The 16,988-nt window shown below is 45.5% G+C and overlaps 1 protein-coding gene and 1 non-coding gene across 2 annotated transcripts in view; both read right to left on the bottom strand.

The window, feature by feature from the left end:
• LOC8040963 overlaps positions 1–16,268 on the bottom strand; it is a 65,894-nt gene extending 49,626 nt beyond the window's left edge. Inside the window, exon 1 of the mRNA XM_029980088.2 lies at positions 16,053–16,268. Coding sequence (XP_029835948.2) covers positions 16,053–16,268 — 216 coding nt within the window. The remainder of the gene's footprint in view (positions 1–16,052) is intronic.
• On the bottom strand, positions 24–94 carry Trnag-gcc. The gene has a single exon. It is a non-coding gene; the product is annotated as a tRNA-Gly (tRNA).
• Positions 16,269–16,988: the final 720 nt, after the last annotated feature.

The raw sequence follows: 16,988 nt of genomic DNA, 5'->3' as shown, positions 1-16,988 counted from the left end.
AACCGTAAGGAAGTAAAAGGTAATGCGTCGGCCGGGAATCGAACCCGGGCCACCCGCGTGGCAGGCGAGTATTCCACCACTGAACCACTGACGCCATGAGAAACCGGTTTCGAAAGGTACGTGAAGGAGGTGTCTTATGGCAACCGTAAGGAAGTAAAAGGTAATGCGTCGGCCGGGACTCAAACCCGGGCCACCCGCGTGGCAGGCGAGTATTCTACCACTGAACCGCCGACTTTTTTTTTTTTTATTTATTGCCTGCTTGGCAAACTAAAAGAATACATGCAACACAAAGAACACGAATGTTAAAAAACGCCCGCCCTTCCCAGGTCGGCGCAAATGGTTTAAAATGCCTTCAGGGCGACCAGAGTATCCATCACAGGCAGCCATTCAGGCTGCTCATTTTGGGCTTTGTACACTTCCCTGATGTACGCAACACTCTCAATAAAATAGTCCTTCACGGGACGTGCATCTGCGTCAGCGTGTCACACGGCCATTCTTGTTCGCCACATACTGTGCAGGCTCAATACCATGAACATGTCATAGGGCACGCCCCCTTCACTGCCAATGGGGAGGAAACGAATGCCATACTCTGTTATTGGCAGATCCTTTTTCAGAGTTCGTTGTCAAATGTCCCAATGGAAAACTGCATCCCAGCAGTCCAAGAAGATATGGTTTATAGTTTCTGGTTTTCGACATAACAGACAGTTAACTGACCAGGGAACAAATATTCCTTTTTTCTCAAGTCAGGGTTTAACAGGGAGTGTGCCACTATGTAGTTGAAAAAAGAATGTTTTTACAGATGGCCTAACAGGCATTTTTTTCAGTCTTTTGAGAACATCTTTGCCAGGGCCAGCGCAATAAGAAGATCGGTAAAGAGGCTCTGGCAACACCACATCTACCAAGTCTCTGTACAAACGCTTTCGCGATACAACACTCAGGTACTCCAATGAAAAACGCACCTTCAGGAACTGGAAGGCTCGGACAACTTCATGCAGAAAACCACGCACCCCAGGACAATCAACCTTACGAGACGAGACAACAAAATCAGGTAGTGCATGACAGAGGCGAACTTGCAATACAGTCCTCAAAAATAAATCCCTCTGATCACGCAAGAAAATAAAAGGGGCCACAACCTGCCGAAGAAACAAATGGGCTAATCCCAACCCCCCACTTTGCACAGAGCGAAACAGGTTGGTAGGACTGGTGCGTTCCCATCCAGATCCCCAAACGAAAACTGCAAAGAGTCTATGCAATTTCTGAACGCTGGCCCTCGTCATCCAGAGCGCTTGAAGTAAATACCAGACTTTAGCCACAACAAAAAGGTTACGAACTGTCGAGCGAGCGAACATTGACAAATCACGACCCCCCCCCCCTCTTGAGTGTTTTCGCTCGGACCTCTTCCATTTCCTCTTTCCAATACTCCGTGGTGTCACGGTAATGCTCGAGTGGCACCCCGAGGTACTTTGCCGGTGAACGGGTCCATTGAATATTTTCGAAAACACGAGGTGCACTTTCCCAGCTGCCGTGCCAAAATCCCACGCACTTACCCCAATTGACGACACTGCCTGACATCTTACAAAATAAATTAGCCACCCTTAGGATTTCTCTATCACTTTCTGTATCCTCACAGAAAACAGCTATATCATCCGCTTAGGCAAGAACCTTAACTTCACTCGACATCAACCGATAGCCCCTGATTTGTTCATTATACAAAAGATTTAAACAAAACGGTTCGAGGTAAACAGCAAACAACAGGGGTGATAACGGGCACCCCTGTCTGACCGACGACTGAACTTGAAAACTTTCACTAACTTCCTTATTAATAATAATGCTCGAAAAACAGTCCGTGTAAGACATCTTAACGCCTTCTAGAATTACCGAGCCAACATTGACGTGCTCTAAAATGCGGAAAAGAACATCATGCACAACGCGATCGAAAGCCTTTTCCAAGTCGAGTTGCAGCATGGCTACTCGCCCTTGAAATGCATCACAACACTCTAAAATACTTCTCGCGACATGGATATTGGTGAAAATCGTTCGTCCCTTAATTCCATATGTTTGATGAGGCCCAACAATTGATGTTATAACGCCTTGCAACCTTCTCGCTAAAACCTTCATGAACACTTTATAATCTACGTTGGTCAGACTTATAGGGCGGTAGGACTTCGCCGATATAAGCTTTACGGGATCATCAAACTTGGGTATTAAAATGATATGAGTTTTACGGAACGACGGTGGCATTGCTTTTTCGTCATACGCCTCTATTACCACGCGGTGCAAAGCCACAGCTACATCGCTTTTGAATGCTTTGTAAAAAGCAGCGCCTAAACCGTCGGGCCCAGGCGACTTTCCAGGAGTTAGTTCATCGATTGCCCGTTCAATTTTTTGCAGACTAATTGGCGCCTCGAGACTCGTTTTAGCTTCAGCATCTAACTTGGGCATGAGTGGTAGAAACTCGCGATTAAATCCTTCTTGTACACGCTTACTATGCCCCAGAAGATCTTGATAATGTTCGACGAATGCGCGTTCAATTAGTTCTTTTTCGCGAGTTATGGCGGCGCCGTACTGTATTTCTATTGTGTTATTTTGTGACGCGTATGTCTTTTCATCGCTAAGCGAGCGCTTGGTCGGCGTTTCACCCGACCACAGACGCTCGGCGCGGGCTTTTATCGCAGCTTCTTTGTATCTTTCTACATCAATAAGTTCCAGTTTGCTTTTAACTTCTTTAATTTCTTTTGTAAACTTTCTGGGTTGCGCGCTCTCCATCCTTAACACGAAATTTAGCTGACACTGCAACTCTTTTTCTTTCTCTTTTTCTTGCCGGCGTAAAATACATGATCTTTCGATCGCTCTTATTTTAACGTCATTCTTGAACTGCTCCCAAAGTTCAGCAAAGTTTCGCTCCCCAGACGCCAGCATTTGTCCAATGCGTTCTTTCACATCATTCGTAAAAGTTTTATCATTCAGAAGCTTATCATTAAATTTCCAAAGATCCCAGTTAAACCGTGATCTTACTTCTTTTCGCCCAATTGTAAAGAAGACTAAACTATGGTCACTAAAAGATACGTTCTTCATTTCATAGTTTTCACACAGTGGAACAAGGCACGCAGAAACGTACGCCCTATCCAAGCGAGCGTGGCTCTCACGTTGAAAGTGCGTAAACTGGGGAGAATTAGTATGGGACAACACACAGCCAATATCCTCTATATTACTCTCTTGCACTACCAGGTTCAAAAATAGAGCACTCTTATCCCGAACAGGCTGCCTGCGTGAACTGGGACGTGTTCAGCCTAGCGCTGGACCTGAAACAAGGCGACATACAAAGTGCCGTCATAGCAGCCATTAAGAAGGCCACAAAACAACAAACATCTCGGAATGGCTTCCAGAGCCAGACCTGATGTATTTGAACCTGGCGGCGGCGAGAACCCGTGCACAGCGAAGGTTCCGGAAGACGGGATCGGCCCACGACAAGTCCGACTTCAACAAGATATCAACCAAGTTGAGACGGCACGTAAAATCCCTCGTAAGAAACCCTTGTGCCTTACTTTGCAAGAGCCCGGACGCCCACACTTCCATGACCAAGCTGTGGAAAATTCTGGGGGCCATGACTGGAAAAGGCAGGTCAAGACTCTCCCTTCAGACCTTAGCACTGTCAAGCAACAGATCGGCAGAAGAGGCTGCAGAGGACTTGTGCGCACGATACGCACCCGTAGAAAGCTCCAGAACGACCCAGAGAACCCAAAATCACGCCCGAGCCAATTGATTCCCCTTTTACGGTCCAAGAGCTCCAAAGCGCCCTGAAGAAATGCAGAAAAAAAAAGCGCGGTCGGCCCGGATGGGATACCATGCCAGGCCTTAACAAACCTGACACACGAGGCTCAGCAGGCCATGATAAACTGGTTCAATGAGATATGGGAAACAGGAGACGTTCCTGAAGGCTGGAAATCGGCAGACATCATCCCGTTGTTAGAAACAGACAAACCGCCTGGTAGGGTGGAGTCCTATCGACCAGTGGCACTGACGCCATGCTTAAACAAGGTTTTCGAGCGCCTCTTGCAGGCACGGCTTTCTTGGTACCTGGAGAAGCACGAAAGACTTCCAAAATGCATGACGAGGTTTCGGAAAGGGCTAACAGCTCAAGATAGCGCCTTGGATCTAACGAGCGATCTCGAAGACAACAAATACAGACGGAGGAATACCGTGGTCGCCTTTCTCGACGTGGAGCGGGCCTACAACGGCGCTCCAATCTCCACCATTCTCGGAAGGCTTACCGAGATCGGACTCACTGGCAAGATTCAAGCCTTCCTAAGAAATTTCTTAACTGGACGAAGAGTCCAGATACGGGACAGTGGCATCGTATTCACCCCAAGGATCATTCGGGCAGCGGAAAAAAGCTCACCGGAGAAAATTTCACCGGACTAAAGCTCACCGGAGAAAAGCTCACCGCAAAACTGGCAAATGCGGAGAAAAGCTCACCGACCTTTGAGCGGATGCGGAGAAAAGTTCACCGATTTCTTTCAAGTTTTCCTTAGCTTAGTGGATTCTGCGTCACACGTGGCAATTTAACAGAATTCGAATTCGTCACTTCATTAAAAATATGTAGTCATATTTGTAATATTCTTGAAGGTCATTGGGCATATTTACAAACTCCTCAGAAATCAGTAATCGCCCATTCTTTATATTAATGAAGCCGCAAGTATAAAGTCAGAACACCGGTAAAAAAGACAACAATTTATTGACAGCTGACAGTGCGCCGTCGGTAGCTCTGTCAGATAAAGATCGAGGTTTGTTCTTGGCGAGCTAATATGAATAGCGGTGTGTGAACCGCTTCAGCTCCAAAGATTGTGCAGTGCCTGATAGATAAGTATGTGTTTGTTGATGTAATCTGTGTCTGCTACGCTGTTTTATTTCTGTTCATTTCAGTAACAAAACTTTAGTTGCGAAAACAGCCTCGTCCTGTCGTGTTCGTTGACTTCATTCCGTTGTCGTCGTTTGAGCGGTTTTAAGCATGTATAATGTTAAGCAACTTGCCCAATTTGCTACCTTACAGAAGACTAGTTCTTATATAGGTCACGAGTAACAACGGTGACAGTGTGCAGCTCTGAAGGTCATGGGTGCTTCGCCGTAGAAGGACACTATCACACAAAGGCAACGTGTGGAAACACCAGCACGAGCGGCTAGAAAACGTGCATGTCCGTGGAAGAAAGAAACCTCGATGTCCTACTAACCCTTCTATCCTATTTTTAAAGGTTTCCAAAGGCTTCAAAGAGAATTTCAGGCACCACATTGTTCCGCATGCACTTTCGAATTTTCGGCATTTACAGTTTCAATTTTTAGGTTTTAGGCAGACGTTATTAAGTTTTCGAACTTTTTCATGTTCTTCAAGTTCACAAAGTTTACAGTTAGGCTTTTCTTGCCTAGGAAGTACACCACAGAAAACACTCGCCCGCAATTATATATTTGGGAGCAATATACCCAATGAGCTTAACAAAAAATAAAAAAATGCATTTTCTTTTTTACACAATTGACGAAGTTTAATGATGCAAAATCGGATATATGTTGTGCATGATCCAACAGTCTTCATATAAAAAAAATATTAAAAAAACGGTGAGCTTTTCTTTGCATGCGCTTAATCGCCCGTGAGATTTTCTCCGCATCTGCCGGTTTTGCGGTGAGCTTTTCTCCGGTGAGCTTTTCTCCGGGATTCGGATCACTCACCTCGGGCTTCCCCAGGGAAGCGTGCTAAGTCCGACACTTTTCAACATAGTGGTGGCCAAACTCCCACAGTCCATTCCCAGAACCGCACTCCCAGTACAGATGTCAATATACGCAGGTGAGATCTGCTTGCGGGTATCTGGAATATACGAGAGACAAATTTACCACTGCATTCAAGAAGCCATCAATGCGACGGAGGGTTTCCTGGTGAAATCTGGGCTCGCACTTTCACAGGAGAAAGCAGCCTGTACGCCAAAACGGGGAAATGGACGGCGTTTCCCTCAAGCCGACGTAACACTGGTGGGGTCAAAGATCAAACAGGTACACAAACAACGGTTTCTAGGAATGATACTCACCAGACAACTGAAATGGGCTCAGGCCGTGAAAACTGTAATGAATGTCTGCAACCGGCCGCAAATGCAATCCGCTGCATGACAGGGACCTCTTGGGGATGCTCAGAACGGACATTTGCAGCCGCCCTCAGAGCCTTGGTATTATCACGAGTCTTATACTGGCTTCCGTACATGACGCCGTTACAAACAGACCGGGACAAGCTGGAGCGGGTACAGAGGTGCGGACTACGCACAGCATTGTGCGTCCCTCGAGCCGCAGGAAATGAGGTACTTTTAAGAGAGATTGGCGTAGACCCCCTTTGGAGACAAGCAACAGCGAGACAGCTGCAACAACTAGCAAGACTTTCAACCTCCACCCCAGGTTGATGGATGCTCATACGACTACAAGACCGAAAGGAGTTCAGATGGAGGACGGTGATAGGCGAGTTCTTAGGTGCGGCATCCCCGTTGCCAGTTGTAACCAACGACCCAAGAGTGGCCCCTGGGAAGTGGCAGAGATTTCATATGAGATCAAAATTGAACACCTGAGATTCAAAGAAAGCTAAACCACCGCTGCTGGTCAAGTCAGTGGTGTAAGACCGCAAGGAAAAGAAGCATGGTGGGAAACTGCCCATCTACATAGACGGGTCTGGAAACAGGGCTAGAATATCAAGCACGGCGGCTTTTTACATTCCCTAGACAGGCGCAGAGTGGAGCGGAAAACTCGAGGTGGCAACGTCGTCCACGACAGCAGAACTAGTGGCCATTGAGAAGGCCCTAAACGCAGCAGCGGAGCTACCACCGCAGCAGATCGTCATCTTCTCGGACTCCAAGTGCGCCTTACAAAGATAGGTCAAACCGTCCTTCGGCGACCCACTACCACGGCTGTAAAGAACACAGTTGGTGAAATGGAAAAGCAAGGCACAGCGGTACACCTCCAGTGGATACCAGGACATGTTGGAGTCAAGGGAAACGACAAGGCAGACAGCCTGGCAACGGAAGCTAACAAAAAGACTGCCAGCATCACCATACCGTCGGACCCTCGAAAAGTGATCCAAGATGTGCAGTGGCACGTACAAAGCGAGAGACCAGAACCGGCCTTGCCCAGAGGGACACTGGTCGGGTTCTCACGAGCAGCGTCGACCCTCGTGTGTCGTCTTCGAACAAACACGGCTTACACCAACGAGTTTCTGCACAGAATTGGGAGAATAGCGGACCCTAGTTGCCCCAGGTGCAACGAGGTAGAGTCAGTAGAGCACATACTGTCAGTATGCACGGAGTATGAGACAAACAGAGCAGAAATGCTCTAAAGACTCTCATCCTGTCCAGCAGTATCACCTCAAGATGCACTGTTTCCTGACAGCACGCGGAGAACTTGCAGGAGGTCTTTTAAGGCTTTAATAAGGTTCATCACAGATACAGGGCTCAGAGACAGACTGCAACCGCTCTCAAGGCAGCAGCTAAAAAATTAACAACATCAATTTTTTTTTTATAATTGTAAAGTGCTCTTTTTAGGGGTCGTCGCTTACAAGTGCCAGCGTCAATAGCTAGGCCAACCTAGGCGACGTAAAGCCACAACGAGTCACCACTACTACTACTGATCAAAGTCAAGGTAAAAAAACCCAGGATTGACATTACATCTTCAGAAAGCGTTTTGAATTGCTTCCGAAATGAATCAAAGCCTGACTTATACAGTTACCGAGAACTTTTATCCGCACAGTCTCCCTTACAACTCTCCTTACACCATCCCCCTCTTTGTGTATGATTTCCATCTCCGTCCAGAGCGCCGTGCAGTTGTTACATTCATAAATATGTTTTACAATTTCCGGGTTTTGTGCATTGTTCTTCACAATTTTTTTTATGTTCGTTTAATCTGTCATTGATGCAACGTGACGTCTGTCCTACATCTGCAATGGTGTTTAATACACAACAGCAGTCTTGCAACATACCGATTTTTTCCGATTGTCCTTTTGGCACCCGCTGACACCTGTTTGAAATTGCGTCGATTTACTTAACCTGAACTCTGAACTAAAAACCGTGTCCACTCCCAACGGCCGGGCACATGCCTTCAGGTTGTGAAAAATCTCATGAAAATATGAGATTACAGCAAAGCGGTTCCTTGATTTCTGTTCAGTTTCTCTCCTGCCTTTGATAAACCATTCTAATTGCCGTCTGATAAAACTATCATCATATCCTACATTAACCAACCTATTCCACTTGTTAATATTCACCAGCTCGCCTGCACCCTTGCGATATTTTCTCTAAATAAAAACAGAGGCATAATGCACGGGAGGATACTGAGTAAAACAAGCCACCTTCGACAATCGCAAAAAGAAAAGTGTTGTTACCGCGGCCGTTTTTTCGCTTCACAAATCAGGAACAAAAAAAAAAATATATATATATATATCCGAAACCGCGGCTTTCACCTTTTATCCAGATGGACGATTCCCTACACTACATATTTTTTCGTCAAAAATAAGACAAATTCGTTATGTCTCTTTTTTTCCGGCACTATTTGAGGTAAAATCACCTCAAGTAGATGTCGCAAAATGTTGCAAAGTAACTATTACAAAAACAGAGGTATCCACATGACTACTGTGACTAAAAAGTCCCCTAGAGGTTCGTGTTCCCCAAGCATCGATATATTGCAAGCACTCTTTTATCATATCTCCTCAGTTAGCCTCAAATACCCTAATCACACAACCACCCAAAACCGCATTTAAGTCTGACCATAGTCATATTTAAGTGCTGTCAAGGGTGCTCGCGTAAATATAGTTTACAAGACGTTACTTGTCTAACAGTCTTATTTAGCAGCTCTTCATTAGAGGAGTATTCAGCTATCCCGTCAGATACGAGACTCTCCTCCACTCACCGAACACCTCTAAGATGAGAATACCGAAGTGCTGAATTTCCCTGCGTCACCAAAGAAGGCCGCCGTAGGTCAGAGATTAGACACGAATGCGTCGTCAGTGTTCGGCTGGGAGTCGTGTCCAATCAGTGAGAACACGACTCCTAGCCGAACGCAGACGCCATAATCGTGACCAATCTCTGAGCTTCGGTGGCCTTCTTTAGCGAAGCGAGAAAACACTTGGACTTTCTCATCGAGGAGGCTCAGCCCTAAGCTCAAAAAGCGGTGAGAGCTACGCACTCGCCGGAACGGTCAACCCTTTCACCTACTGACTCGGCCTTCGTACGATCTCTGGCAAAAATATCCAGGTCTGATCCAACGAAGTCGTAGCCTCCACCGCACTGGCAGCTTACGGCTGCACGCAGAAGAACCTCTACGAACCGCCTCTTCCTTTTCATTATTCTAGAAACGACCTCACCATCATCGCCAGATTTACTGGGCGGAAATGGGACGCCGCACTTCATTGCCGAGTTCATTGTTCAAGAAGCACGCTCTCCTGTCCTGTTCATCCTCTGGGGTTTTCCAGCCTTTCCAAACAAAACAAGTTTCTTCAGATAGCGAGCGATGACCGCCGGCACGGGACCGGTTTCTCAAAAATGTTTTTTTTTTCTACTTGCGTCTTTTTTTTTTTTTTTTGCACCGGCAAAGTCGACGAAGACTAGAAATGAGCTTCCGAATTATTTTTCTCAAAACTGGATTTCTTTTTTATGTGAACTGTCGCGTCCCATGTTTTTCAATTAGCCTTTCTTTTTGGCGTCTGCGTTTTATATTTGCTGTGTCTGCATGCCCGCGAATCGATTGCCAAAACTTCACTCGAGAAGTTTAAACACTATATCATGAAGTCAATTTTATGTGATGAAAAAAGCGCCGCAAATCTAAAACCCTCGAGGCGAAAAAGATTTTCTCGTCGTATTTCCATCTATTCATGACATCGTCAGTTGCAGAATTTCATTTGAGACGAAACACAATCCGGGGCGTCTTTACGAAGCATCGCGTCGTCCAGTCTTCCTTTTTTGGACGTCAGGCGACATGGAGAGGGTGCACATTGGGGCGATGGAGGGTGGTGCGCTGTGACTAAGAACTTCCAAAGTCATAACTGGGCTTACATGTTTTCGGTAGGTATAGACAAATCTCCAAAATGAACTCCAGAGACTGTTTTTTTTTTTTTTCTAATTTGGGAAAACCGAAAAAACAACATTTAAGCAGTCATTTAAAGAAAAAAAAAAGAAGCTTCACGAAAAAACATACATAGCTATAGTTGTATGTCGTGTTAATCCGAAATTGAAAGGTCTGCGTGGCTGCGTCTTTCTTCCAAACAAGAGCTCTTATTTCGTTTCCTTCTCTTACGACACCCGAACGTTTTCCGAATGCTCGAGTCATGCCCATGTTTCCTGAAGATTGAGGATCCCATCCGCGTGTCCTAGTTTCTTCGACATAACCCCATGAAACTCCAATTGTTCGTCCGACACCGAAAGTTAAAACCGGAAAACACCGACAGCCGTATTCACCAATAAAGACTAACTAGCGCCGTTTTAAAGTTAGTATCGCGACTAAGTATTCGCGAACTAAGAGAAAAAATCAGCGACTAAGGATCGACTAGTTCTGCGGTATTCACGAGCGCGAATTGAGCGGGTGACTATCGAGTCAGAACAAGCGGAAGTGACATAACAGGATAGGACACCCTTACGCGTACTTAAACGCCGCAGCGTAAATGGGTATTTGATCGTATAAAAACCAATATCTCAATGTGTATGAGGAAAAAAAAAGTTACAATGAGAGTCTAATTGACCGAGAGAAGACATTACAAAGAAAAAGTGAAAAGAAAACGCAAGGGAGAAAGAGGGCAGCTGCATTGCTAGCGACATAAAAAAATAAGGAAGCGCCCGTAAATGCGTTTTTCCTCCTCGTCCAGCGCCTTGCTGAGATCTTTTTATCGGCATCTCTGACCGTTGAAGATGGCTATTTACGCAATACTTGCTCCTCCATTTCTTTCTGGCTCTGTCCTCCAGCGTTGCGGAGAGTAATTACTTCGTTAGCACTGGCGGTCTGCGATGATATGAGTCAGCCATGGCGCTGAACCGCTAGTCACCCGCTAAGCACGGGCTAAACTAGCTTTACCCCATGACTAAGATTTGGTATACCCGTGCCACACGGGCAACTCGAATGCCATTTACAACGAATGACGTTTGTTGGATCGGCGAATCAGCTCGCAATCTGTCGCGCGTGGAACGCGCTACGCCCGGAGTGTCACGCGCTGATTGGCCGTCCGCTTAAATGGCATACGTTGTAAATGGCATTCGACTTGCCCGTGTGGTACGGGTATTAGTCGACTTCTTAGTCGCGCGGACCGACTAGGCCCTAAACACGACCGGTGAATACTTAGCGGCAACTATCGCTCGCCACGTGATAATTTTAGTCGATGACGTCGATAGTCAGTGGTTAAACAGGCGCTACCCACCCCTGGTAAATACGGGTGCAAATCTGTGAAAAAGAAATCTCTGATTTGACGAAATGTTAGTCATAACGTCCCGACACGCAACGATTGCGAACATTGACCGTTGATGGGCGTCATGTTCGGCAAGCGGCCAACTCTCCTGCCTTCGACAGCACTACAGCACGCTTCGCTTCCCTCGGAACATTATTTGAGTTTGCTTCCTTTAGAGAGCAATCCTGCATTTTAATAAACCATTGGCCTAGACACTGCGAAAAAAAAGATTGTATTCCTTTGTCTTAATTGCATGGAATTCGCAATACATTCTTAGTGGATGTGAGAGGCTGAGATGGACAATTTCAAAATTATAAATTAATCGCTCTAAATGTTGCACAAAAGTACATTCAGTCACGACTGCGCCAACTTAGGAAAGCTATCGTTGATTCCATGAGTCAGTAACACAGTCTGTCATAGACTTAAAAAAAAAAAACCAAAATTACGCTTTTTTTTTAAATTGAAGTGTAAGAAAATTACTAGAGTTCTTTTATAACCAAAACATAAAATTTTGAAAAATAACTTCGCAGTCACAAATAAGGGTGTTTGCGCCGGCGAGCTGGTGAGCTGGTGCGACGGTGCTGTGGTATGTTCTATTTTTCGTTTGTGTACTCCCCTCACGGGGGATTTTCAGTACGTTCGCAACCACGTTCTTTGCCAAATTTAGAAATAAAAACTCTAAAATATATTAAAAGGCCCCTCTCAATATGATTGTGGCATGTCGAAAATAACTTATTCTGGAAACGAGTGCTTTAGTTACATGAATAACATTTTCGGACAGCATCCGCCAAGAAGTCTGCAAACTGATTATGCTACCTGTTGAAATTTGACTCTAAAAAAGAAATTCATCCGCAGGTAGTATTTCTCCTTTAAACGTTGGCCCAAATTCGAAGAAAATCTAAACCATTGTAACATTACCGAGTAGTGGTCATAATATAAACAACGCGACTGGCAAAGACGAAGAAAGACTGTATCGTCCAGTCTTTCTTCGTCCTTGCCAGTCGCGTTGTTTATTTTATGAATACGCGCCAACCAGACAGATTTCCGTTTTGTTGAGTCGTGGTCACTGTGAAAAGAGCAAAGTTACGATAGTTTAAAGGGGTGATGTTGTGATTTTCCTACTTTCAATAAATACGGATTTGAATTTTTCCTTGACAGTTATGACACAAACCTTGCTCTTTTTCCCTACGCAATGGCAGTCGCAGAAATACATGGCAAAAAACGAACACCGTTTACCCCCTAAACTCGCTGCCAGAAAAAGCGGCCAGGTGATCTGGACCCGATTCCATGCCAGAAATCTTTTTTTTTAACCTGGCCACGCGCTGGAGTGGGCTGAGCACAGTGCCCGCGCTCAGTTGTACGCATTGTTAAGGTTCGGCTGTTCCCGTCATCTGGAGCATTTGGCACGAGCCAGGACCCGAATGCACGTCGAGGCATTGATTGTCACGAGCCGAAATCGAATGGCTACGCAGACTTCGTGTCCGCTGTTTGAGCAGCATTCGAGGATCGTCACAGCGGGGATCGCGAAGCTTCATGACGCACTCCTGAAGATCGCATTCTTGGTGTTGTCCCCGCATCTCCGGGATCACATTTTGCGAAGGAGAGACTGAAAGAAAAAAGATCACTCTTATCCTTGGAGTTCCAGCACGACGAAGACGCTTCTTGAGAAGTGGCGTTGCGTTCGAGTATTCTTGGGTCCCACAAGTGCCAGGAAGCTGGTGTAAAGTGACAAACGTTCCTACACAATATCGTAGCACAGCCCTTTAAGGTCACACGGAAATGAGCAGTGCAGTTGGGATTGGTGAGGACGAGCGATGTTATATCTACTGCTCACAGTTGTAAAGCCAGTTGAGCCATTTCCGCTAAGTTATGCCAGTTCCAAAGCGTGATATCCATTTCTTTCTATCCATTCTTACGAAGCACTTGGAACTTGATCGGTGTATCGGCGGCTATTCAGTTCAATACTATTCACTGTAGAGTACAGACTGGTCTAGCGTTATCCGAAAGCGATTTCATGTGATCGTTGATTTCCAGTCCATAGCCGACCTCATCTCGGTAATATACTTCCAAATAATATATATATATATATATATATATATATATATTCTAATCTAGTTTCTTATAAAGCTTGGAAGTTATCCACCGCGGATATGTGTCTAGAGATATAAAACATACGATACGCGGATATGAGTGATCAGTCTATTGAAGCACGGGAGTGTTTATAATCTCGTCCTTTCTATTTTTATATTTGTGACCTGGTAATTAAGCTCTCCAACAAGAGCATACCAAAAACCTACAGGAGGACACTTAAGACTGCTTACGTGTAAGAATGCCAAAGCATTCCTACATTCCTTCCAGCAGCGCCCCACGTCTTGCTATCGCACACGGCGCTCGGGCGGGGACATGAGGCACTGGGCAGGCGCGGGAAACGCCGCCGGCTCTACGCCTTCGGTAACGATGCGCGTTGCTGTGTTTTTCTTTGCGCTCTATTACTGAGGCGCGTCCCCTTTGTCCTGGAGCGGTGACGCCGGCTTCCGTTACCAAGCATCTTGCTGCGATGGGAATTCAACTACCGTTTCGCTGCTGTAGACGTTTGCAGACGACGACGGCTTCGCTCCATGGGACAGTTAGTGTTGTAAGTTTCCATCGTCCTATCACAAGAAAGCAGTTTGGAGCATAGGTTCCCGCAAATGCCGTTTTTTTAATGGTTTATGCTGAAATTATGTCCTATGGTGTGTAGGACTGATAATCTGTGACATATCAGTATCAGATTTAACACTGTTCACGTTTCAATGCCGTTATATTCATTCTAAGTGTGGCACCGCTCAAGGAGGTGCAGTACAAATTATTCAATAGCAAAACAACAGATTTATTATTCACACGTCAAATAACTGAGAAAATGTCAGTATTTTCTTAAAAAAGACTATTAATTAATTAGTCTATCCTCGCCACTTAAACATTACGAATTGTTGAGTAAAAACGTAGGCACGTACTCAAGAAAATGTGTTCAAACGAGATATTCGGCAAAGAAAAAAAAATAATATAATAATAATAACGCCTAATTTTCCATTGCCCACAAACAACCCAGTAGTCTACTGTGTGGTGCACAAACATCGGTGAAGTGTTGTACATATAACTGTTGCAAGTATTGCGTGTGTTGTTTAGAGAAGCGCCAGAACTTTTTAGAACTTTTAGTTAGACTATGTTCAGTGTCATTTAAGTACAACCGGTTTTCTTGTTCGTAAAGTGTTGAGACCAGACTACGATGTATACTGAACTCTCGATACCATATCTGCAATTCTGACTTTCTTAAACATGCGATGATAGTGTAGTTTCTTTCGGAATGCGATTTTAAAATCTTTTTGAAAACCAACTGGGATAATGAAAGGAGCATGCCAGTGGTTTCAGAATAAAGGCCTCGAGTGCGTTTTGCACAACTGAGGTCATTTTAAAAGTAGCCGAGTCTACTTCACTCTCTCTAAAGATATCCGACCAGTCATATTGCTCTAGCTATTGATACAGACCAAGATAATTGCCACGGGAGTACGAGTTTCCAACCGAATTAGTGTTTACTCGTTGCCTGCACGATTTTCACAAGTTTGTAGGAGGAGCAGGGCGATAAGTATGAACAGGCGCTAAAGGGTTCAAAGCGGGAGTTGCAATTTCGAGCGGGGTGCTCGATAAACACAGGTCAAGTAGATTTCCGCAAGAATTCAAAAGTGCATTACACTGACAAAAATGTAGAAAGCTTAAAAGTGAAAGCGGCCAGCAAGTCTTTTTGGTCCGCAAAAGCCTCCCGCAGTCTTTGCCCAGGCGAACCATGAAACATGCCAGAATTATGTGGTACAAAAATCTGAACTCACTGTGTAACGATGATCAAAACTCGCACAAGTCTGACCCAAGCACTAAACCACTATATTTTGCTGTCTTAGATCATCTTCACACTCATTACCGCCTTCTAGGCTTCGTACAATTAGCCTGGCTCCTATTATTATAGGTATGAATGTTGTATCTCTTCAGTAACATTTCAGTCTAGCCCATTACTAACCTGCGTTGCTGAATGTACATATCCCTTATTTTATTGGTCTCGGAACTCTAAATATAAGTCGATCTTCTTTTTCCGTAACGTTAATATTGTGGCATGCGTGACCGAACGCTTCTCCATACATCTAGATGATTTGTGTGTTTCCTCTTACCCCGAGTGTAACCCCAGGGTAAAAAATAAGAGAGGCCTGATTGACTTTGGCTAGTTAGTCTCGCCTCACTCCCGAACGTTCAAGGTCGCATCGTCCGAGCACGATCTTGCCGACTCATTGAGACCCTCCCGACGACGACTCAGTCTTTCGCCGGCCCTTCCCGAAAAAAGAAATGGTCCGCGCTGTGGCACTGAGCACGGTGAAACGCCATGCTTAATGGCCAGACAGTTTGTTTTGTTTACCCTTGGGTAAGAACATGTTACCACCCCCGTCATTCGCAGAGCACCCTCAGTAGTTTGCAACGATTAGTTCTCCCAGTTGCTTGGTGAAAGAGCCCTAGGTTTTTTTGGTATAATAAATCTAGCTAAATAAATTTGCCAAATTCAATTCAATTGAAATCGCATAAACGACCTCACCTTGATGCCACCGCAGAAGAGTTCCGAGTCCTCGAAGTTGAAAGGCGTATCGTAGTTGAACCTCCACATGGCGTTCCTGGCCGGAGGCTCAATGAGGCGGCCATGGGCGCGGACTCCAGGAAGAAAAGCCACGAACGCGAAGACCACTCCGAACAGTGACAAAACTCCGGACTCTGAGCGGCAGCCCAACTTCGCGTAGTCTGGAGTTAACATCATCGTGGTGCCCTCGTCTCAAAGAGTTTGTACCTTCAGAGGCAACGATGGAGCCAACCCCCTAATGTCTTCCGCGGCACAGAGGTCCCCTGCCCTTCTGGTCGTAGCTGACGTGGGTCCGGAGGTTTTGAGCTTTTTTTGCGCGACTAGTTTCCTCAAACTCTGACCGGTGCCGGGAACCAACGGGTTGTTGTTTTTACGCCTTATCTCGTCTTTTTTTTTTTCTTATTTGCCGAGTCGTGCTGTTTTAACGATTGCATTGCGGAAGTGGTCGAAAGGGTTGTCGGGCCAGTTTTACGAAACGGGATGGTAGGGGCCGCGCACGTGCCGACTTCGATTTGTTGCGTCGACAGTGCGCCGCCCGAGAGCATGTCGCGAAAAAGGTTTGGGAAGCACTGAGACACCACAAAGAAAAAAGCAGCTGAATAGGATGTAGCTTGGCGACGGAAAGAGATGTATGCGATAAACGTTGACCGCTATAGGCCATCAAGGCGTAGCTGTTTCCTCGAAGGTTAGTGGGTCTGTATTCTAAGTTTCCCCCTCAGTCGGTCACTTTTAGAGGGCGCCGTAAATTACGACCTCAGCGTCGAGGCTGATCAATAGCGGTCAAAGATATGGACGCAGGGCTCTGATCAAGCAAGCCTAATGCTGCATTCACACTCATCATACTATATAATTATTATTACTCGGTGTTACAAAGTATATAATTAGATTCCTCGAATT

The sequence above is a fragment of the Ixodes scapularis genome, unplaced genomic scaffold (genome assembly GCF_016920785.2).
Source record: "Ixodes scapularis isolate PalLabHiFi unplaced genomic scaffold, ASM1692078v2 PGA_scaffold10__122_contigs__length_95168666, whole genome shotgun sequence".
NCBI classification, from domain to species: Eukaryota; Metazoa; Arthropoda; class Arachnida; order Ixodida; family Ixodidae; genus Ixodes; species Ixodes scapularis.
This window is presented reverse-complemented; position numbering and strand designations above follow the sequence as displayed.